The 26,140-nt window shown below is 35.4% G+C and overlaps 1 protein-coding gene across 1 annotated transcript; it reads right to left on the bottom strand.

Moving 5' to 3' along the window:
- Nucleotides 1-908: 908 nt before the first annotated feature.
- On the bottom strand, nt 909-1,664 carry olig4 (oligodendrocyte transcription factor 4; the record flags this gene model as incomplete). The annotated part of the gene is made up of 1 exon (XM_079436677.1): nt 909-1,664. One exon carries the CDS (start codon nt 1,662-1,664, stop codon nt 909-911), a length of 756 nt encoding a protein of 251 aa, XP_079292803.1.
- Between the last annotated feature and the right edge of the window lie 24,476 nt (nt 1,665-26,140).

Here is a 26,140-nt window from a genome sequence, read left to right as displayed (position 1 = left end):
AATTTTAAAATAAATGATTTAAAAAGGTTTAACTTTAGTACAAATTTGATCTCCACTGAACTTCACCAGGGAGAATATAAATAATAAATAAATAAAAATAATAAAATTATGGGTTAAAAATCTCCTGAGTAAAATGGTGCATTGTTTTCCATAGTTGCAAAGCATACTAGAGTAAATAAAATAAAATAGAATAGAATAAATATAACAAATAAAATAAAATAAAAGCATTGACATTACAGAACCGTATATATTTGTATTATTTTTACATCATTTCATCATTTCATCATTATTAATTTTGCATCTTTTGTGTAATCTTTAAATATTATTTATAATATATACAACTTGTTAAATTGTTTTGATTGGGATTAAAAAATGTGTTGAACTTAAGTCAATAGATCTGCAAATATTCCTATATCTAAACTAGTAAAGCGTGATGCTTGCAACACCAAAGTCATGGGTTTGAGCTTGAATGCATTTTAAGTCTCTTTTGCTAAAAGCTTCTCTCAAATACTTAAACATGAATGCTTTTCCTTAAACAAGGTGCACTTCTTTGAAATATTACAGATTGTTTAGATGATCAAATGAAGACACTGAAAAATCAGGGTATTTTTCATTATAATAATAGATGTTTAATTTAAGAAACAAAACTATACGTTTTCAATTGCCATTTTGCTACAAAGAACATACAAGCACATATGTTCATACAGTGACTATTCAAAAACGCTATATAACAGTACAAAACATTCTTTGATATAAAAATAGCAGCAGCTTATTAGAAAAGAAATTATGTACAGGACATTTACAAAGTTTACAACACATCTAGAAACACATCCAGAGGCTTTCAGTTCTTCTTGAGTCCGTATTTTAACTTCGGCCTACTTCAGCCTGTAGCCTGGGCCTCGCCTGAATCACTTCCCCATTGAGAGGCTGTGCAGGCTGGCTGTGGAAGCTGGAAGAGGCTGGCAAAGGGAGCAGGGACAAGGCATGCCGGGAAAATGCCTGTAGCCGCTGGAGAGATGCAGAGGGTCCTTCAGCAGGGTGTGAAGAGGTGGAGCAGGGAAACCCAGATACCCAGCCGAGGGTGGAGAATGAGGGGCTTGGGCCACCATCGATGTGGAGGTGTGCTGGGAAGTGCTGCCCACCAAAGAGTGCAGAGACGGGGCAAGCGAGAGCAGCGGCAACTGGGATGCCACAGCAGCCGAAGTTGGTGGTAGAACCCGTCTAGCCGAGTGACTCTGACCGCTGGCTCCGTAAACATCACCTACTAGCTTCTTCATCTCCTCCAGAGAGCTGGACAGCATGAGGATGTAGTTTCTGGCGAGAAGCAGGGTGGAGATTTTGGACAGCTTGCGTACGGACGGGCCCTGCGTGTAGGGCATCACCTCTCGGAGCCCATCCATGGCCTGGTTGAGGTCGTGCATGCGTTTGCGCTCGCGGCTGTTCACTTTGAGTCGTAGATCTTGCAGGTCATCATTGGAGAGATCGGCCCGTGTGTGGCTCTTTCCACCAGATCCGGTGTACTGTGGTGTTTTTTCAGACCTGGGCTGCCCTGTTTCTCTATCTGCGCAGTAAGCTTGAAACACCTTGCTGGAGAAAAAGCTGGAGTCCACAGTCAGCTCGGGTGAAGAAGACCGACTGCATGTGGAACTTGCATCAGAATCCATCTTAAAGTTGTTTCCGCAAAGTCTTGGTTGAGAACTTGCAATCGTCTCAAGAACAATCCACTTGCACAAAGTTTAAGACGCAGCTTCTTTTTCTGAGAACTCAGTTCATATGTGTGTGTGTGAGAACACTGAGAGGGCTGTATTTATACTCCTCAGCATCACAAAGACACAATGAGATGCATAATGTGACATTAGGCTCAGAGCCAATTACAGAGGGGCCTCACTTTCACCCCCACACACCCCTTCCCTGCCCCAATAGCATTATATACACCCCACCTCCACAAAACACACATATGCACACTGACATACAAACTGCAACAGCTAGCATGCACATGTATGTGAAAAACACTTGGACCTTGCATTTCTAATGGTTGCTATGATTCGCATATGATCTAAATGAAGCAAAATATGGTGATGTGATTACAAGTCACATATACTGTAGGTTTTATTCTTTCTAAAGTATGTGTTAGAAATGGCCTGTTAAGAGCTTAAGAGCATCACAATGAATCTCAACTAAAGTTCAGGCCACATTTTACTCCAAAATCCAGTGGGAGGAGAAAAATGTAAAATAAATAACAACAATAATAATATATTAATATAAGATAATAAAACTACTTTTTTGAAGCATGACAAAAAATAATATCATATTCATAATTTGAAAAAATATTTTAATTGTATTCAAAATTATTAATTTATTCATCATCATGGGAATATTTGGTAACACTTTACAATAAGGTCCCATTATTTAACTTTAGTTAATGTATTAACTAAAATGAACTGACAATGAGCAACTCAGTTATATATATATATATATATATATATATATATATATATATTCCATTAGACACTATGGAGTGTGAAGTGCATGTGAAAAGCCCCTGTGGAGAGCAGAGGAGGAGCAGTGAAGAAAGAGAGAGTTATTACTATAACGCATTACTATACTGCTTTTACAAGAGTCATTAACATCTCCATTACACTCTCAAAACACACACACACACCGTAACTACACAAAACTACATAACTCACATTATGACCCATGAGCTGCTGAGGAGCCCAATGCGATGTGGTACAGCCAAAGTTTTTGTTGTTAACTAAAGCTAAAACTATTAAAATATTTTGTTAATTGAAATTAAGCTGAAAAAAAGTTCATCAAATTCATAAAAGAATGCATCATGGTTTCCACAAAAATATGAATTGTTTATATCAACATTAATAATACGAAGAAATGTTTCTTGAGCATCAAATCAGCATAATAGAATGATTTCTGAAGGATCACGTGACACTGAAGACTGAAGTAATGAAGCTGAAAATATATTTAAACAGAAAACTTTTTTTTATTATTGTAATAATATTTCCACAATATTGCTGTTTTTACTGTAATTTGTTTTTTTTTATCAAATAAATGGAGCCTTGAGGAGACTTATTTCAAAAGCAAACTTTTAATAAACTTCAGGCCACTGGAGCTTAGCAGATGTGATCATTATTATTTTTCATTGTATGGAGCAGATTCTTCTAAATTCTAAATCTTCAATAACTGCACGCTGGTTTGGAAGGCATGCATGAGAATGAGTAAATAATGACCATTTGTGGTTGAACTATCCCTTTAACTACAACACCATAGAAAGCAATGAGTAAAGGCGGAGAGAAAGCACAAGATATAAACCTAAACGATGCTAGAAAACCATTAAATGAGAGCTCCTCAAGCCACTGTCACAGCAGCTGCCTCTCTCTGGGCTGAAGTGTGTGTTGTGTTGTCATGAGTGAAGAACATATGGGGTTTTGGCATGTTATAGGCTCAGAGCCAGAAGAACCGCAGATCTTTGACTGGACTAACAGTGTTCATCACTAATGAGAGCAGACCATGAAAAACCCTCTCAGATATCGAACAGCAGTTATGCCTGGATTAATTAGGCATAATGCTGGTAACTATGGAGTTGAAATATTAAGTACTGTTTACCGTTGACAAGTTTGGGGTCAGTACGATTTTAAATTAATTAATACTTTTATGCAGCACGAATTAAAAATGTATCACAGCTTCCACAAAAATATTGGGTATGACAACTGTTTTCAACTTTGATACTAATAAGTTTCTTGAGCAGCAAATCGATTTCTGAAGGATCATGTGACACTGAGTAATGATGCTGAAAATTCAGCTTTGCATCACAGGAATAAATTACATTTTAAAATGTATTACAATATAAAATAGATTTTTTTGAATTCTAATAATATTTCGAAATTTTACTGTATTTTTAAACAAATAAATGCATTTATTTAATAAAAAATAAAGTAAAAAATATCATGCTGCATGCAGTAATAACCTTTCACAATGTTACTTTTTACTGCATTTTTTATTAAATAAATGCAGCCTTGAGCATAAGAAATGTTTTTTCAAAAGCAATAAAAAATCTGTCCTATCCCAAACTTTTGAACAGTAGTGTATATTTAAACAAACAGCAGATTCAGTGTTTTTTAATAAAAATGAAATGTGTGTGTGTGTGTGTTTTACCCCATATTGTATACTAGTAAAAACTGAATGCTACATTGACTTTTAAATTGTTCACTGATAATCTTGTCATGGTCTTTGACATGCAGTGAAATATGGACTGCTTTTAAGATGAGCATGAGTCGTATGTTGCCAATTAAAGATTTTCATGAGAATATGCATGAAAATCATCTCTACCATTCATCTCAAAGTATGCATCAATGAATGATGTGTTCAAATGTCCATCTGTGTGTGTGCTTATGAATACATGAGGGTGTTTAAGAGCTTCATTCTCATTCATGTGTTTACTTTATCCACAGGCCACACAGCAAGAAGATACAGGAGAGAAAGAGGCTGAATGCAAGCTCATGAATGGATGAAAGAGTATCTCTTCACTCCTCTGCCTCTTTTATGATTAATCTGTGTGTTTTTAACTTGGAATTAAAGTGTTTGACTTTCCTAAGCTGCAGTTAAAGACCCGTGTGTATGAGAGAGAGACGGTGTGTGTGAATTGTCAGTGTTCAGGTGAGCAGAAAATGAGAGCATTATCACAGCCGTATGTGTGTAGTCTCAACAGATCAGTGAGGATTAGAACTGAGCTCAAACACACACACACACACACACACTCGTTTCAGAGATTTTAAGATTAGAGAAATCCAGCCTCAATGGTGCTTAGAGACATTCACTGAACATTCAATCACATCTAATCACCAACAGAGTTACAGTTAAATAAATTATTCTAACTTACCATTACAAAGCATATGAGAAAACCTAAAACCTATGCTTTGAATTCAGTTTAATGGTGATTTTTCCTGATTATATGCCGTTTAAAACAAGTAATAAATATATTGCTGATTAGCAATTGCTCAGTTATTGTGACAAGAAACACAAAAAACATCTGCATTTAGAGAATGTTAAGAAAAAACATGGAAAACAAAATATCTATGAATATTTATACTTTTTTATTGACCAATCTGTACCTTAAATTGAAAATGAGGACCTTTACAGATGTCATAATAATGTGACAAGAAGTTTTCAGAATTATTGATTATTAATTTTAAAACTAATTTGTAGCTAGATAGATAGATAGATAGATAGATAGATAGATAGATAGATAGATAGATAGATAGATAGATAGATAGATGCTGCAAATAATATAAAAATATATATTTAAAGTAATTTTAACAATATTTGTATTTAATTTTTTGACATTAACGTTTTATTTATTTTACATTTTTTAAAATTATATATTTTAAATATTTATATATTTGTTTGAAATGCTGAAAAATGTATGATGGAATACAAAGTAATTCTATAAGAGTCTTACAGAAAAGAAGGTAGGAGTTATATAGAAAGAGAGAGAGAGTGTGTGTGTGAGTGTGTGTGTGTGTGTGTGTGTGTGTGTAGGTGGGTGTGTGTGTGTGTAGGTGGGTGGTTGTGCAGCACATTGAGGAGTTAGTGATTTATTAACTTCACCCTCTTGAAACAATGACATGAACTAAACTACATCATGACAAGCACAGTGTGAACGGCCCCGAGCTTTTTATGACCGTTACTAACAAGCCCAATAACTTTCCCTAACAGAGAGAGGGGAGCTAAAGTGTGTCAGCAGGCGTCTGTTATAAAAGCTTCATCTCATTTGTGCTGCTGCAACATCATAAATTACAGCCCAACTAGAACCGTGAAAGAGAAAAGAAGAGAAAAGAAGAGAAGAGGAGAGGGAATGATTTGCCAGAGGCAGAAAACAAGAGAGGGGGGGAACGAGGGAAAGCAGACCTGCTCTTTGATTGCTGTCTGATATCGTGCTGCTTTTATCCTCAAGAGATGCAAAGAATCACTGGTGAAAACCTGGAAGAAAAGAAGAACCACAAATGAGATTCTCTTTCATATCTCCGTTGTTACTCTTAAACAGATGAAGTGAAGACTTTTGTCGAAATCTCCTAATGGTTCTCCTGAGAAAAGGTTGGCAATTGTCTCACATATGTCTCAAAAGAGATCTTAACATCTCAAACTGAGCTCAGTTTTGGCAAGCTACGAAAGTCTGCTATCAAAAGTTAGAGATTAACAGCTTTAACTCAAAGTTTCGTCAAATCCTTAAGGGACCAAATGATCTGAGCTGCTAATCAAATTATGAAAGTACCATATGTCAGTTATTGACTTATTTTTTTTTTTCTCCTATACAGAACCAAACAGGATTTTATTTTTTCCTATTTTTTATTTAATTTAATTGAAAGAAATGAATACTTTAATTCAGCAAGGATTCATTCAATTGATCAAAAGTGACAGTAAAGATTATACAATGTAACAAAAGATTTGCTGTTCTTTCAAACTTTCTAAAGAATCCTGAAAAAAAACGAAGCAGAACAACATTAATAATAAGAAAAATTCTTTTTTTCAGCAGCAATATTATACTATTTGACTTTAGACTTAGAATTTCTATTATGACAACATTCAAGATAATCATTTGTAATCATTATCATTCTCACACATTTCTATGGTTCACGCACACATGCACACACACTTAGAGGCGGCTTAACAAAACATCTGTAACAAATTCTTCTCAGCTGATCTGTGTGTTTAAACATCATGAAGTGGCTTTGAATCCAAATGAAGAGATCAATACACACACACACACACACACACACATGCACAGCAGTGCTGGAAACACACAGATGGCCATGCTTACAATGAGTGCAGACTGTGTTAACCTCCAACACTCACACACAATTGACAGAAGGAGAGAGAGAAAGAAAGGCGCACCACATTATCACCTCTCAAAAAGACTGCATAAACACCCAAATGAGAAAAAAAGAGAAAAAAAATGTATTTATTTATTTGTTGTTTGTTTATTTAAATGTATTAATTTATTATCATCTCATCATTATCATTGATCATTTTTAATGTGCTTGACGAAACCCTTAAACCCGATGAGTTCACTTTAGTTCTGAAACACAAACCTGAACTTTCTTAAGACTGAATTTACAGAGTAAAATGTCTAGAGTGAAAAAAAAAAAATCCAACACTTGAGTTTTATGTTTCAATTCATTCATGGTCTGAATAAGAGCTCAGTGTAACTTCATTAAAGTCATATAAGCCAATACGCTCGATTATGTGGCACTAATGAATCTGATCCTCGCACACACTTCTCTCAGTCTCTGTGTGTCGTTAATCATCCTCAAATGAGACTTCAGTACAGTGGCCACCAACTCAGGCCTCTTTGTGCACCGTGACCTCTGGGTCAACGACGAGTGACTGAAAGCAGGCCTGTCACTGTCCACGGACAAAGCATACAGTCCGCTCACACTGCACACATGGGCCGCTGTAGCCCACGGCAACCACAGGACGGACACATGGCACAAGACCCCTCACAGATGGGACCTGTGTGCTTGAGGAGGGGGTTGTCATGGTGAAGGAGCACAAGCAAAGGTAACCAGTTAAAAGGCAACAGATGTAACTAGATGGTGTAAAAGATAGAATTGGGGTGAATCCTGTCAAGAACATGCCTGGCTCATAATTCACCATGAATACAAAAGAACAAAAAACAAGGAATTATATTTTGTTATATAAATGCATATTTGTCAAATTAGCTTTTTTGCTCTTTTATTTTACCATTTCTTGCCTATTAGTAGTAGAGAGCAATAAATGTGTGTGTGGAGGTGGGGGGGGCATTTACAAACCAGTCAAAGAGGAAATTTATAGAGACAAACTCATTAAATTAAAGCACACTCACACACACACACACACACACACATACATATATATATATATATATATATTCGCACACATTACATACATGAACATAAATGTTTCTATTATATGAACAAAAGCTGTTGTTATATTATTTAAATTGTTAATATATGTTTACATGTATATTACAATTAATAAATATATATACAGTCATGGCCAAAAATATCAGCACCCTTGGTAAATATGATTTATGACGAAAAGCAGTGTTGAGGGTAACACATTACAAGTAACGCGAGTTACGTAATAATATTACTTTTTTCAAGTAACTAGTAAAGTAACGCATTACTTTTTAATTTACAAGAAAATATCTGAGTTACTTTTTCCCCATTTATTGACTGACAGTGCGCTGTGTGAACATGCTGTTACTGTAGTCCTAGACTAAATATGAATGTGCATTAATTCATCTCACTCGCAAAAAACAGATTTAGTATTCATCAAAATGAAAATGCAAACTCAGAATATGATGCAAACCTGCAATAATTAAATATGTTAAACAACACAAATGTATCTAATCCCATTTTATTAACCAATGTCTTTGCTGCTGACCTTTGATGATCCAGTTCAATCATATTAATAATCAAAAATGACTTTAGATAAAATAACAATTGTGCTTCATTGTGTATTTATTGCTGAAGAGTGTTGAACCTTCTTCTCCTGCGTTCTACTTTACAGCCTGAGGTTTATTCATTACACTTTTTGGTGTGAAAGCGCTTTTACATTTGCTATAATTAGAACTTCTTGTGTTAATATTTAAAAAGTAGCACAAAAGTAACGCAAAAGTAACGTAACGCATTATTTTCCATAAAAAGTAGAAAAAAAAAAAGTTACTTTTTAGGGAGTAACGCAATATTGTAATGCATAACTTTGAAAAGTAGCTTTCCCCAACACTGGTGAAAAGTAAGCATTATTAATCCTTTTGATCTTTTATTTTTTTTAAATCACAAAAATCTAGCCTTTCATTGGATAATAAGAATTTAAAATGGGAGGAAATATCATTATGAAATAAATGTTTTTCTCTAATACACATTGGCCACAATTAACGGCACCCTTTTATTCAATACTTTTTGAAACCTCCATTTGTCAGTTTAACAGCTCTAAATTTTCTCCTATAATGCCTGATGAGGTTAGAGAACACCTGACAAGAGATCAGAGACCATTCCTTCATCCTGAATCACTCCAGACCCTTTAGATTCACAGCCTCATGACGGTGTTTGGATTATTTTACGGTTGGAAGATCCAAACATGGCCCATTATAAGATTTCTTACAGAGTCAGTCACTTATTGATTTTTTATCTGTTGGTATTTGATAGAATCCATGATGCCATGTGTCTAAACAAGATGTCCAGGACCTCCAGCACAATATAGGCCCACAACATCAAAACTACAGCAGTATATTTCATTGTACACATGGGGTACTTTTTATCCCTGTGTTCACCAAACCCATCTTGAATGTTTGCTGCTAAAAAGCTCATTTTTATTTTAATCTGACCGTAGATGCCAGTCCCATTTGAAGTTCCAGTCGTGTCTGATAACTGAATATGCTGGAGTTTGTTTTTGGATGAGCTAGGATAATTTTTCTGAAAACCCTCCCAAATAACATGTAGTGATGTAAGTGCTGTTTGACAATTTTTTTAAGGTTTTCTGACCCCGAGACTCAACTATTTTCTGCAATTCTCCAGCTGTGATCCTTGAAGAGTCTTTAGCCACTCAAACTGTCCTTCTCACCGTGCATTAGGACGATATAGACACATGTCCTCTTCCAGGCAGTATTAATAAAAATGTATACTTTTATTTAGCAAAGATGGTTTAAACTGATCAAAAGTGATGATAAAAAACATTTTTAATGTTACAAAAGATTTCTATTTCAGATTAATGCTGTTCTTCTGAACTTTCTATTCATCAAAAGAAACCTGAAAAAAATTATACTCTGTTTTATTCATAATAATAATAATAATAAAAAATGTTTTTTGAGCAGCAAATCAGAATATTAGAAGGATTTCTGTAGGAATCACGTGACTGGAGTAATGATGCTAAAAATTCAGCTTTGAAATCACAGAAATAAATGACATTTTAAAATATATTCAAATATATATATATATATTTTTAAATACTGATGCAAAATATTTCAAAATTTTACTGTTTTACTGCTGTACTTTGGATCACATAAATGCAGGCTTTTACTTTAAAAAATATAACAAATATTACTGTTCAAAAACCTTTGACTGGTAGTGAATAAATAAACATACAAATCGTATTAAAATATTTTACTGTAATAGAGTACATTGATTTATTATTTAATTTATTTATTAATGTGAGAGTTATTGACAGTGACTTGAACAATACACCCTAACCTAAAAAAAAAAAAAAATGAATGATAATCTTAAAACTTAAAGGCTAATCAAAATTTTTTTTCATTCCAAGAATTCTGTAAGCCGGCCTTTCCTTTCACATCAAATGACAGTTTGATTGATATACATTTTCTTGCTCACACATGGACCAATGATGTCTGTCATTATAGCTTATCATTGAAAGTCAATGTAAGACGTTGCCCCGTTCCTTTTCAGTTGAAATCTTATGACAGGGTGAAATAAAGTCTATAATAAAACCCGATTATGCCGGTTAAAGTGCTAATGATGAACTCCTGAATGTCTCCGTAGGTCACGCGGTTTACAATACAGCAGCCACATCTGATCAAAGACATCAGAATGAAGCGTGACTGACGTTCACGGGGGAGAGAAAGTCAAGAGATGCTTCAGAAAAAACAGTTTCCTCTCCATTTCTGTCTGTTTTGCAATAAACCAAAGAAATAACTGAAAGTGAATAAGGTCAACAACTCACACAAAGCCAGAGGAAATCTATTGCTCTTGCAAATGCTAATTTTATAGGGCACCAATTAAGGAGAGTTGTTTTATGGCACTTTTTCAAGAAAACAAAACCTGCGCCCCAGCCCCTCCTCGGCGGACCGTGTGGTGTCCAGCCTCTAATTGGATGGCTCCTCCTGTGTCCGCTCACACACACACACACACACACTCTGTTTGTTGTCCCGTTCACACACACGACACGTTTATCACTGTCACAGGCTCACTGAGGGGGAGTGTGTGTTTCGGTCCAATCTGTTGTGTTTTAGGATTTTTTTTCTTTACAGTTTGCCCTTGCACGTGTTGTCCTGGCGTGTGCTGCAGTCATAGATCTCAACGTCTCATTCGGACCTGACAGCTGTGAGTGTATGTGAGTGTGTGTATATGAGTTAAAGTGAAGTACTATGGTGATGCCAGGGTGAGATGTTAACTAGACAATGTGTAGGTTGCAGGACTTTTAAAGTTTAACTAACTTGTGGACTGTGCGGAGTGTGTCTCTATAAAGAACTGGCACATGATGGTTTAAATCATCTTTGACTGGTTTGTAAATGCTTTTGAAAGTCACACGTCCTTGATTATAACATGTAATGTTCACATTTACTTTGTAATAGGCACAAAAACATAAAAAAATAATAAATACCCATACACACACATTTTATCTTAACATAAAAAAAATCCCAACTTTTGAATATATACAGGTACATCTCAAAAAATTGGAATATTGTGAAAACTTTTTTTTTCTTGTAACTTATTTCAAAAAGTGAAACTTTCATATATTTTAGATTCATTACATGTAAAGTAAAACATTTCAAAAGTATTTTGTTTTAATTTTGATGATTAGAGCTTACAGCTCATGAAAGTCAAAAATCAGTATCTCAAAATATTAGAATATTTACATTTGAGTTTCAATGAATGACCATCTCTACAGAATAAATTCCAGGTATCTCTTGTTCTTTGAAACCACAATAATGGGGAAGACTGCTGACTTGGCAATGATCCAGAAGACGATCATTGACGCCCTCCACAAAGTGGGTAAGTCACAGAGGGTCGTTACTGAAAGCTGTGGCTGTTCACAGAGTGCTGTATCAAAGCATATTAAATGCAAAGTTGACTGGAAGGAAGAATTTGGGTAGGAAAAGGTGCACAAGCAACAGGGCTGACTGCAAGCTTGAGAATACGGTCAAGCAAAGCTGATTCAAACACTTGTGAGAGCTTCACAAGGAGTGAACTGAAGCTGGAGTCAGTGCATCAAGAGTCTCCACGCTCAGACGTCTTCAGGAAAAGGGCTACCAAGCCACTTCTGAACCAGAGACAACGTCAGAAGCATCTTATCTGGGCTGTGGAGAAAAAGAACTGGACTGTTGCTCAGTGGTCCAAAGTCTTCTTTTCAGATGAAAGTACATTTTGCATTTCATTTGGAAATCAAGGTCCCAGAGTCTGGAGGAAGAGTGGAGAGGCACAGAATCCATGTTGCTTGAAGTCCAGTGTGAAGTTTCCACAGTCAGTGATGATTTGGGCTGCCATGTCATCTGCTGGTGTTGGTCCACTGTGTTTTCTGAAGTCCACAGTCAACACAGCCATCTACCAGGAGATTTTAGAGCACTTCATGCTTCCTTCTGCTGACAAGCTTTATGGAGATGCTGATTTAATTTTCCAGCAGGACTTGGCACCTGCCCACATTGCCAAAAGTACCAAAACCTGGTTCAATGACCATGGTGTTACTGTGCTTGATTGGCCAGCAAACTCGCCTGACCTGAACCTCATAGAGAATCTATGGGGTATTGTCAAGAGGAAGATGAGAGACACCAGACCCAACAATGCAGATGACCTGAAGGCCGCTATCAAAGCAACCTGGGCTTCCATACCACCTGAGCAGTGCCACAAACTGATTGCCTCCATGCCACGCCGCATTGATGCAGTAATTCATGCAAAAGGAGGCCCAACCAAGTATTGAGTGCACAGAAATGACCATACTTTTCAGAAGCCTGACATTTCTGTTTAAAATATCCTTTTATTTTATTGATCTTATGTAATATTCAATTTTTTTGAGACACTGAATTTAGGGTTTTCATTATCTGCAAGCCATAATCATCAAAATTTCAAGAAATAAAGGCTTGAAATGTTTCACTCTATGTGTAATGAATCTATATAATATATGGGTTTCACTTTCTGAAATGAGTGACAAAAAATATTGACCTTTTTTACGATATTCTAATTTTTTTAGATGTACCTGTATATATTCAAAAGTTGGGACTTTTTTCATGTTTATAAAATTTGATTTGATTACTAATACAGAAATAATTAATAATGTGAACTATTATGAAAATTTTAAATAGCGGTTGTGTATTTGAATATGTTTTAGAAAGTAATTTATTCCTGTGTGATGCAAAGCTGAAAGAGAGGAATAGTTCAGATAAATTTGAAAATTAAGTCCAAGACAGAGTTTGTTTCTTCATCAGAAAAGATTTGGAGAAGTGTAGCATTCCATCACTTGCTCACCAACGGATGCTCTGCAGTGAATGGGTGCCGTCAGAATGAGAGTCCAAACAGCTGATAAAACCATCACAATAATCCACAAATTATCCATAAGAGTCCAGTCTATCAATTAATGACTTGTGAAGTGAAAAGCTGCGTGTTTGTAAGAAACTAATCTACCAGGGCGTTGTAAGTACTTCAAACCATTGCTTCTGGCTAAAATATGAATCCTTTATCCATGATATTGCTTTCTCCAGTGAAAATGTAGCCTTGTCTGAATGAGGAGAAAAATGTGCACAGATCAAGCACCATTTGCAAGCCCTAAACATTTCTAAACAAATATGTGGGTGGATTTTGATGTGAGAGGACAACAGGAGATGGACTTTTTCACTGAAGGAAGTGTTATTATGGACTCATATTTTGGACAAAAGTGATGGTTTCAAGTTAAAATGCCTTAATGATGGATTTGTTTCTTACAACCACACAGATTTTCGTTTCACAAGACTTAATTAATTGGTTGACTGGAGTGGTATGGATTACTTGTGATTTAATCATCTGTTGGACTCTCATTCTGACGGCACCTATTCACTGCAGAGGATGCATTGGTGAGCAAGTAGTGCAATGCTAAATTTCTCCAAATCCATTCAACAAACTCCTCTACATCTTGGATAAATTGCAGGTAAGTAAATTGTCAGCAAATCCCTTTCAACAAACAAAAAGTCATGTAAAATCTGCACTCATCAGCTAAAAGGATTAAAGTACCAGCGGTGATGTGATAGAGAGGTCACAGAGAGAGGACTGAAGTCATTCATATTCGCATACTTGAGGAAAGTGAGGACCAGGAGCGGGAGAGTGTAGGTGGACCGGCATTGTGATGCGTTCTGTCTCAGCTCCGCCCCCTGCAGATCTCTTTGATGCTAAAGAGTTCAGGACGTTACTGCATCTCCTCAGAGGTCACCGTGCTGTGAACCCCAAAAGTGCTCGCTTGGGTGCCTCGCAGGAGCCAGAGGCCAAACTTTTGTTCCTAAAGAAAATAAACATGTTGTCAGGACGAGAACGGGGAAGGTCTTGCAGTGATTAAAACAAATAGAACAGGAAAAGAGTGGGCCCAGTTATTAACATGGGGTCAGATAAGCATGCAAATGAGATGGGAAAATACACACTGCATAACTGAAGCGTGGAGGCAAATATAGACAGAAGAGTTACAGTGCCCTCCATAAGTATTGGGAACAGTAAAGACAAAATTGCTCTGTTGACTGTGGAGTCAAGACATTTGCAAATATGATTAAAAGATGAATATGAGACAAAACTACAGAATGTCACATTTTATTATTAGCCGTTTCAACACATATATGTTTTACCAAATAAAAAGAACAGCACTTTTAGAGTTCATCCCACTATTTTGATGTGAGAGTTGAGGAAGTGGAGTTTGTCAGATTTCAGATATATTTACCTGCTTGTGTAATTTTTTGTATATAGAATAAGTGATATAGAATGGGACGATTTCTAGCTTCTCTGACAACATTTTATTTTTATTTTTTTTCTAATAAAGTTGTTAAAGTCTCTATTAAAATGATTCATAATTATCCAGCAAATTATCAGAATATAAAGAAATACAGAAGACAAAGGAGAAAAAAACTGATTAACAATTAGATCAGTATTCAAGAAACTTCATAGTTTGTTTTAAATATTTTGATGAGAGAAAGAGAAATGAAGAAATACCTGGTACATGGAAACATAATATACATTAAATAAATCTAACATGAAATGATTTTCATCTTTAAAAACTTTAGTTTAATATTATACCTTATTTGTTAGGGCACATTGTTGTGTAAGAAAAGACCCATATATTTAAAAAAAAAGAAAAAAAAGCAAGGGACAAACAAATTGAGGCATACAGAGCCTTTAGAATTACAGGAAGCCTGAAGGACAGGAGAAGAGGAAGAGGAAATGAAGAGACTCTTCAGAATCACACAGCGATGTCTGCATGTATTATTGAAGCATGTGCTACACTCAGAGACACCGTTACATATAAGAGCCGTGGCCAGCACACTCAGCGCTGTTTCCAGGGATCTTCTCAAGCTGCACTTTGGTATTTAGACGACAAAGAAATAATGAAGTGGAAAGAGCCACGCAGCTCTCGCTCCTCACGCTCTCCTGGAGACAGTTTGATTATTAAATCCTGTCATTAATCTCACTGAATGTTTGTCTGCATGTGTTTGTGTGGCATTATGTAAATGACTTAATCCATTGACTTATTTATGCTTATTTTCTCTTTTCCACTGTTTGCATAGCTTATTAATATTAATATCTGTCTTACTATGCCCTATGATTTATGACAAATAAATACATAATAAACATTATAGTATTATTATCGTCTTATTCTCCAACTTTATACCTTTTAATAAGTTATTTTATTTTATTTTTATTTTTATTCTATTTTTTTTTTTTTTTTTAGTATTTTCGGTGACTCTGAAATTAGGCCTTTCTCATTTTTATATTTTACATTTTTTATAATTAATTACTATTTCTTGCCAACATTTACTTACATAAGTGTAAATGTTAAAAGAAAATTCCTTCCTTTTTTTATTTTCAAGAAAGATATTGATTTATATTTGAATTTTTAAAAATAATTCTAAAAATTCTAAAAACTAACAGAATATAAAAGTGAAAGTGAAGTGACATGTGGCCAAGTATGGTGACCCATATACTCAGAATTCGTGCTCTGCATTTAACCCATCCAAGTGCACACAAACAGCAGTGAACACACACACACACAGCAGTGAACACACACACACACACACACACCCGGAGCAGTGAACACACACCCGGAGCAGTGGGCAGCAGTTGGGGGTTCGGTGTCTTGCTCAAGGGCACCTCAGTCGTGGTATTGAGGGTGGAGAGAGCGCTGGACATTCACTCCCCCCACCTACAATCCCTGCCGGCCCGAGACTCGAACCCACAACCTTTGGATTACGAGTCCGACTCGCTAACCATTAGGCCACGACTTTAATGAATTAATTTTTTTTATTAATTAATTAATTTATAATTTTTATTTATTTATATATTTATTTATTTTAAAGTGACACACTTCAGTGTCTGCATATCTTATTAATATTAATATGCTTTTTTCTATGCCTGATGATTTATGGGAAAGAAATAGGGAAATTAGTATCATCATTGTCTTATTTTCCAACTTTACACCTCTTAATAAATTATTTAATTAATGTAACCCTCATTATAAAACCTATTTTAATTCCTTTATTTTATTATGAATTAATATTCCTTTATTTATTCACATTATTTTGCTTTTATTTTACCATTTGTACTTCATTGGCAATGGAAATGTACAGTTTATTTCATGCACAGTATATTGAAAACATACACAGTCCCTCATTAAGATATTTAAATAAATGCGTTAATGATGGGTTTTCTATTATTATTTTGCATTATGAACTGTGTGTGACCTTAGAAGCTTGATATATAAATTATGTTCAGTCCTCCTGCATTCAACATTCAGACATTATGTAACATAAGGGAAACATTTGAGCGTATTTACTTATTCATGCGGCTGGCTGAACAATTCTAGAGCTGAGAGAGAGAGAGAGAGAGTTGAAGTTGCTAGATACTTCTGGACAGTTGCTAGGCCCAAGTCCATCTTTAAGGCTCTGTGATATTGTGGTCTCCAGAAATGGATTGGGTTCCTCTATGACCCAAAACGTTAAAGTTATAGTGATGCTTGCCTTAACAAACAGCACTGATAAACAGAATAACAGTCAGCAATCTCTTCAAAGATCTGGAACTCAAAACATCTGAATCTTCAGCACATTTCTGTAATGGCTCTTTTCTTCCTGAAGGCTGATCAGAGTGAAAACATGAAATCTGTCTTGTAACAAAACTCCAGGCTTGTTTGAAGGAGGAAAGTTGTCTAAAGCTCCTGTGAGGGCAAACAAGATACATCAAAACTGTGTTTGCTGACAGATGAAGTTCATTATTTCACAGATGCTGTTATGACTGTATGAGCGATGATCAAAGTCTGTTTGTCATCAGAACAGAAGGAGGCCATGAGATCAGAAAAGGAAAGAGCTGAAAGTGGAGAAGTTGAGAATTGCTAGAAAGTTTGCTACCTTTTCTATATTGACAAATAATCAACAGGAACTGTTTAATGATTCTGATTTGAGAAGAATACTTTTTTTTTGTAAATATTTTTTTTTATTATTATTATGCTTCTGTTTACTGTTATTAATGTTTTCTCATTTCCAGTAAGAGAAAGCGAAAGCATCACACTCTTTATTATTGTCTTATGCTGCATGTTTACTTTACATTTATATAAAATACCTTATTTAGACAATGTAATCTTCCTAATAAAATCTACTTTAATTGTACTTTTTTATTTTATTATTTTTTCAAAATTTGTTTATTTTATTTATTTTTAAAATTGTATAATTTATTATTGTATTTTAAACCGTTTATTTGCATTGATTTACTTTTATTTTACTTTTTCGCTTTGTTTGCAATAAAACTAAACAGTTTATTTCATGCCAATAATGCACAGAATATTGAAAACATACGTAGGCCATCCTTAAAAGCTCAAATATTGAAATGAAATGCAATAATAATGCCTTCATTATAAACTCAAAAGACTCCACCATTCTACCCCAGGAAATGAAGATACATTCACAGGTTGATTCATGGGGCTAGTTGTCACAGTCAGAACCTGCTGTTTAATGATACTGATTTAAGAATAGACAGAAGAATATCTTTTTCTGTGTTTGTTTGTTTTGAATACTATTTAAAGGGCAAAAAAGCAACATACCTGTTTTTAAAATGCATTAGAGACCATTTAATGACTTTTATGAGAAACACAGCAGTTCAGGAAACACAGAATATAGAAATGGAAACATTGAAAAACATCAAATGTTTGCTTTAAAACCTTATAGATATAACCTTTGTGACAACATGCCCCAGTCTCCCCTGCATTGTCATGCATAAGTGTTTAATTTTGAATTCAGCTTTGATTATTAAATATATATGTGAGAGATCTGAGGTAGCGATCGATTCTCTTCCCAGAGTATGAAGGCGGTAAGTCAGCAGTCACTCTGTGCTGAAGTACTGTATGATTTATCACAGTCAGACAGCCCACAGGGTCTCCATGGAGACGGTTACCTGTAATTGTACAAGACTGCGGGTGGTCCGGGCTCCCAAGGGATGTACGAATGTTGAGGAAAACATTGTAACTCATTATGACTCACCTACTAACAGAAACTATGACACAGAACAGCACACCTGGAAACAGCACAGGCTCCGTTGCAGATCGGCCTTTCCGATGGAGAGATTTAGCAGTATTATATGGATACACTATGTTTAAACATTACTTCTCATTTTCTGTGTTCAAAGTCTTGGACCAAGTTTGCTTGTTTGGTTGGTTATTTAGCGCAAAGATCATGATTTGGGAGGAACACTTAATAGAATATGATTTAATGTGGATAGAAAAAAAATTTATATCAATATTTAAATGTATGTATTCAACTGAAATTTACTTTTTTATTACTAAATTACTCCAGTCTTCAGTGTGATCTTTCAGAAATCATTCTAATATACTGACTTGCTGCTCAATAAATGTTTGTTATTATTATCAGTGCTGAAAACTGCTTAATATTTTTTTGTGGAAACCCTTATAACAGTTTTTTTCAGGATTATTTCATCAACAATTTTAAAAGCAGCCGCATTTAATTGAAATCCCTTTTGATCAATGTAATGCACCCTTGCAGATTTTGAAATACATATTTTTAAAGACATATACTGTATATCACAAATGCTACAAAATATTACTGTTCTTTAGCCAAACGCATGGTTTGAAATGGTGTAGGATTGTATTTTTGTATTTCTTTTGCTACTTTTTTTTTTTCTTTTCTTCTTCTTTTTTTTTTTGCTCAGCTAGATTTAAAAATTGTGTGTTTAAGCAGTCAGATTGTAACTGCTTTTCCTAAATGACAGATTTAAATCACTCTTGTTAAATCAGATCAACCTGCATGACTGCCGAAGAGTCCTCATAATAACCTCTGAAACTACTTGTTTAAAATCAGGACATCAGGAACCCTGTGGTCAACTGCTTCATTGGGAAACTAATTATCCTATATGTTTCTTCTTCCAGTAAAGAAAATTGCACTACAAACCTAAGCAACCTATGGAAAATCTCTTTATCCCTCTTTATGTTTTTTCTTTATTTAAATATAAATCTTTACATTGCATGTTTAAGCAGCACAGCTAATGTGTAAAGTACAGTTGAACACCAAAGTCTTCATCAATGAGCTCAAATATTTTCAGTACAGACAACCAAATGTAATATTAATATGGAGCAAAATCAACAAAATTATTTGGAGCATTCTACATTTATAAAGCACAATTCCTATTCCAGAAGTAGAAAAACAACAACTTCATTTTGATTTAATAAAGTTATGATAGATAATGAGATCACTCTGCAACATTCTTCTGATACTTAAAAGTGCACATCAATTTGTACTCAGTTTGTGGAAAGCGTCTTTTTCTCTCTGTTTCTTTATGCATGTCTTTCTTTTTCATTGTCTCTTTCACACTCTTCCTATCCTTCGCTCACACAGCCCTCCCGGGATGCAAAAAATGCTAATAAGTGTGTCAGATAAACAAACAATGAGAAATGGTCGTCCCATGGCCTCTCTGTCCCTCAGCTTTGATCTCTGTGTGCTTGATTGTTCACTCAGGCCTGTTGTTCTCCTGAAAGCCTCTATTAAGCATCAGCCACAGGCTTTTCACATCCAGTTTGTCATGTATCAAAAGCATAACATTCGACTACTGGAACAGAGAATGAAGGGATCGGATGGATTCACGATCAGCTTTTGAGTATGGGTTAGATAAATAGCTAAATTAGATAAATAAATAAGTGTAAATAGCCAATCATCAGACTTTGATCATTACCTACTCAGGGCGGATATCAAGCTCACGCTCTGTAACTAAAGGCAGCCCATACCAAAGAGACCATTCGCGATCGAGAAGTTCAAAAATCCCTCCACCGCAGATGCTTTCACCCTGGAACTGCGCAACCGCTTCGCCTCTCTTGAAGAGACGGCAAATGTAGAAAAGCTCTGGGGAAACCTCAGCGATACCACCACGGAGTGTGCCCAAAACATCATTGGGAGGCGTTGAGGAAGACGGATGGAACAGTGGATTCAAGAGAAAAGCCACAAAGCTTAAAAGGGATCAGGCTAAAACAATGGACGAGAAGGAAAAAGGAAGCCGAAGATACGCCAGGCTGGACAGAATGGTGAAGAAAAGCTGTTGGAAGGATAAGAAGGAATGGCTAGAGAGTAAAGGTGCCGAAGCGCAGGAAGTTGCTGACCGAAATGACTCCAAGGACAAAAATGGGAAGCTTTTGATCGCCCAAGATGAGCAGAACAAGCGGTGGATGGAACATTTCCGGGAAACATTCAATCAACCAGACCCGACCACCACGTACGACTACAATGTGGAGGATGCCCAAGAGGAGCTTCAGGTGAACTCTGGTGACATCACCATCGAGGAAGTGAAGATTGTGATCAAAAGCCTAAAGAACAACAAGCGGCTGGCTTGGATGAAATAATGGCGGTACTTTTTGAAGTACGGAGGGCTGCCCAAAGCTAATGTCTCTCTTTAACAAATGCTGGCGGAATGGCGAAGTCCCAGAGGACTGGCGAAGAGGCTCCATAGTCAAGATCCCCAAGAAAGGCAACATCTCCGAGTGTACCAACTGGCGAGGCATCACCCTCCTCTCTGTGCCTGGAAAGGCGTTCTGTGTGGTCCTCCTCCGACGCCTGCAGTGTGCTCTCGATCAGCGCTTGCAGGAAGAGCAAGTTGGTTTCCGAGGCGGAAGGTTATGCTGCAAATAAATCTTCGTCCTCCGTGACATCATCGAGCAGTGTGTTGAATACCGGCATCCGTTAGCCATCGACTTCATAAACTTCAAGAGAGCCTTCGATAGCATCCACCGCGAGTCCCTTTGGCGGATCTTGCGCTTGTACGGGGTACTGGAGGCCTTTGTTACCATCTTCAAGGGCCTGTACCTATGCTCGAGCTGCTGCGTCAAGAATGGCCACACAGACTTCTTTGAGATTGCAGCTGCGGTCAGGCAAGGATGCATCCTGTCCCCTTTCCTTTTCCTTGTCGCCCTTCACGTCATTTCATTATTTAATATAATAATTATTTTATTTATAAAATAATCCTTTAAATGTCAACCCTGGCCCATTTTTTTATATTTTATATAACAACTATTCAATTTTGTAACAATGATAAAAATTTTGTATAATAATAATAATAATAATAGATACAATAATCATTTAATTGTTGACCCTGGCACATTTTTTTTTATTTTATATAATAATTATTTAATTTATAAAATAATTTTTTAATTGTTGTGACAATAATGATGTAATTGTTGACTCAGCTAAATATTTAATATTTAATATAATAATTATTAAATTTACAATAAGGATTTAATATTTTATATAATAATTAATTTAAACAATAATCATTTAATTGTTGGCCAATTTAATATTATTTAATTACTTCATGTTTTTTAGTTTTTTTACAATTATTTAATTTATATAAAAATTATATAGATTTTTATATAAAAAAGAATAATAATATAGCCTACTTTAAATTACCCCACTTAATTACTATCAGATTTTTTTCAGTGACCATGTCTAACAGTTATGTGGGAGGGAAAAGTGAAATGTGAAAAAGATGATGCAAAAATCCACTTGTATTCTTCTAAACCTCTTATTAGCAAAGAACAAAACTATAACACTGGGTGTTTATGATAATTCAGTCAATGAATTTTAATTGCACTAGCTGTGGATGCTTTTGGTAACCATGACATCACTGGTTTACCTAAATTCAAATGGTAAGTTTCAATTTAAATTCATAGGGATGACATTGTACCGAGCTGTAAAGAGCAACATTGACACAAATAGACACACACAAACATCCTCCATCAATACAGCCTCCGAAACAACAAAACAACTACATCAGCAGCTTTTGTTGGTGTTGACCCTGAGAGCTAATGAGATGGTCCAATCCATCTAAACCTGCTTCTCCTACAAAACATACGAAAGTGTAAAAAGCTGCTTCAGTCCTGCTACATTAATTAGCTCCAGCCTGAAAGCAGCCCGTCTTTGACCGTTCATTCTTCAGACATCTCCTGAATCACCCACGAAAGCTTTTAGGCCGTACGTAAATAAATGCAGCCCTTCTACACAAGATTAATCTGCAACGTTCCCTCCTTCACAAAACTAAAACAAGATCACTAAGCAAAATGTGGAACTAAACAAGTCTCTCTCGCTGTGTCTTCCTGCCCATTTGTATCTCAAAATCACATTTCAGCTAAGTAGGGTTTTTTGCTTGTTTGTTTTGATTTTTAACTGTATATAAATTTGTGCAAGATACAGTCTTGTTTTGGTGCAAAAGTTCATAATGCATTGAAACTGATTTGCGTTTTCAGTAAACACTGGATCCAGTTCATACCTGTTGTTAGTTTGATCAAATCACCCAAGAGAAATTTAGCAAAATCTACTCGCTAAGAAAAAACACACACATTGAATGAATGTTTGCACCATAAGTATTCTTTCAGGGCCAGTTACAAACTCAAAAATGCACAAGTAGAAATCCAGGCATGCAGGCAACAAAACACAAGATGCCGAACACTACTGAAAATTGGAAGATTATTTAAAGGATTAGTTCAACAAAAAAAATTACATTTGCTGAAAAATGTACTCACAATCATCCAAGATGTAGATGAGTTTGCTTCATCATCTGAACAGATTTGGAGAAGTGTAGCATTCCATCACTTGCTCACCAGTGGATCCTCTGCAGTGAATGGGTGCCGTCAGAATAAGAGTCCATGCGGCTGATAAATCCACAAGTAACCCACACCATTCCATTCCATCAATTAATGTCTTGTGAAGCCAAAAGCTGCATGGTCTTCTGGAAGAAGATTCAGAAGCATTAAATGTTCATCTAATAGATATAAATTTACTTTTGTTCCAGAGGCTATTAATTTTTGCAATTCAAAGTTGTAGTAACGTTTTCTTTTCTTTTTTCTTTTATTGTTTATTTATGGAATTTATTATTTATCTTTTTGTATTGTCTATGTGATATCTTATGTTTGTATTAAGTTTGTTATGTGATGCTACTTTAACTGCCCCTTGTGGGATTAATAAAGTTGTTAACTTTAATGTTAAAGGGACATACACCCATGTCGTTCCAAACCCGTAAAAGCTTTGTTCGTCCTCGGAACACAATTTAAGATATTTTGGATGAAAACCGGGAGGCTTGTGACTGTCCCATTGACTGCCAAGTAAATTACACTGTCCAGGCACAGAAAAGTATAAAAAAACATCGTCAAAATAGTCCATCTCCTATCAGTGGTTCAATTTGATATAACGACATTTATTCAACAATTCGTCTCCTCTCTGTGTCAGCGTAGCACCATTTTGGAGAGCATCCGATGGACGCAAAGTGCGTACGCTATTCTCTGTCATCAGTAACTTCATCATTATGAACTCCAGAAGTGATGGTTTAAAGTTATTATAATTTTTTTTTTAACATAACATTTCACTTCACAAGACTAACTGATGCACTGGAATTGTGTGGATTACTTGTGGATTATTGTGATGTTTTTATCAGCTGTTTGGACTCTCATTCTGACGGCACCCATTCACTGCAGAGCATCCACTGGTGAACAAGTGATGTAATGCTACATTTCATTAAATCTGTTTTGATGACAAAATAAACTCGTCTACATTTTGTTTGACCTGAGAGTTAGTAAATTGTTCATTTTTGGGTGAACTATTCCTTTAAGAGAAAATTATGACACAATTGCAGTAGTGGGTGGATAAAACCTTTAACAGAATCCTTCAAAATGACGTAAAAGCACCAGGACACACAAAAGAAAGTCAGTAGAGTGTAGAGTCCTTAGACTTTTCCTAACCCATTCTTTTATTTCTATATCTACTGTTTATCTTCCATAAATCTTTTCACACAAGCAAGAAGAAGAGAAAATCAGAGGTTAGGGATGAGTACTCCTCCTCTCCAGTGTAATCCTGCTCTCTTGAATGAAAAAGCTGTATGCTCATCACACTTCACATACTGAAGGATTACCACACTGAGAGAGAGAGGACGTTTCTGTTTTACAAATACAACCCATGCCTAAATCAATCCTACACCCTTGAATACAACACACCGTCTTTTAAAAGTATTTATATTATAGGGTAACACTGAAATCTCCTCGTCTCCCTTCAATAAGACAAATTCAAATATTATATTACAGTTACAAAAGTAATACACTTAGATTTAATAGTGTGAGTTCACATTTCTACTCTAATCCCATTGCCAAACAAAACAAGTGTTGGGCAAAATTACTTCTGCATGCTGGTACACTGCACAAAAGCCCTGTGAAAGTGAAAAGAGAAGCATTCCAGAAAAGCAAAGCAATTTTTCTCTTCTCATTGTACAATGAGCAACATCTCTCTTTGGTATCTATTATTTCATTTTTTATAGCAATTCACTACAGATAACTCTCATGCATCATTCTGCAGAACAACACAATTATTGTACATTTATGAATTGCAAATACTTTTATCTAAAGCAATATTGGTGCAGACGGTGCCAGGTTAAACTAGACTGCAGTTAATAAGGCACTGGTTTTGGTGCTGAAATACAGGAGTTTTTGTATATTTCAGCCATCTGACTACTAGAGGATTAATTAATTCGCTACAGTAATATGCCACAATGAAGGCAGAAACTAAGGTACCTATTAAATTGTGAGGTGTTTTGCATGTCTTCAACACAGTAACTGTCTTAAAATGTTGCTATTTATATGTGTTCTGTTTTTTGTTTTTTTTTTCTTCTTCCTGCTAGTTTCAGTCTAAAGAACAAATTTGCATAATTAGTTCCTGAGCACCAAACCAGAGGTCTGCAAGCATCATGGGGGATTCTAATTTCACTCATATTTTTAGACCATATTAAGAGGGATGGTGGGGAAAAGTACATGGTAGGATATTTAAATAATATGAAAAAAGGGTCTGACAGGATCTATTCATATTCTAAATTTAAAACTCTCAAACATTTAAAAATAAACACTGAAAAAAAAATCTGTAAATTTTACAATAAGTAGACATTGAACTACATTTTTGAACTTGAACTTGAAATTTTCACTGATAAAAATGCATTTTTTGGTGAAGTAAATACTACATAAAAACAAATGTAATTTCTACATTAAATATTTTAGTTCAGGCAAGAATTCAAATATTAAAGTAAATTCTATATTACTACTCAATTTAAGCTTGTAGAAATTAAAGTTTGAACTTATACGTATATTTTACTTGGAATTGTTTGTTATGTTTACAGGATTCTTTAAGTTATGATCCTGTTTTTCCCATCATGCACTGGGGCATGAATAATTAAAAAGGTTCAATTTGTCACTGTTTTATGGTTGCTTTTGTTGTTAGGTTTAGTAACTTATTGTTTTGTGACATCTGGAGTTGATTTTCTACTCAAAATGACCCATTCTTACTCAAACACTATCCATTGATTGTCACAGTCATTGTGTATGGTGCACCAAGTATTGTATTGAGGTCTCTGTGTTCATTTGGATAATAGTTCTATTGAGTGAACATATTATCTTAAAAGGATAACAAGCTGTCTTCTTGCTTCCTTACATGTTTCTAAGTGAATCACGTGCTTTAAAACATGGTTGTTTCCCAGTGTTACGTTGATTGAGAAAATTTTAGAAGCCATGAATGTGTGAAATGTACTTAAGTATTGCAGATTTAACTTATAATTAAGTAAAGATTACTCATCAAACTCTAACTGGCCATGTTAAATTTACTTATTTCCTTTGCTAA

Source organism: Barbus barbus (genome assembly GCF_936440315.1).
Source record: "Barbus barbus genome assembly, chromosome: 16".
Classification (NCBI taxonomy): domain Eukaryota; kingdom Metazoa; phylum Chordata; class Actinopteri; order Cypriniformes; family Cyprinidae; genus Barbus; species Barbus barbus.
The sequence above is the reverse complement of the archived record's forward strand: the minus strand, read 5'-3'. Positions and strand labels throughout refer to the sequence as shown.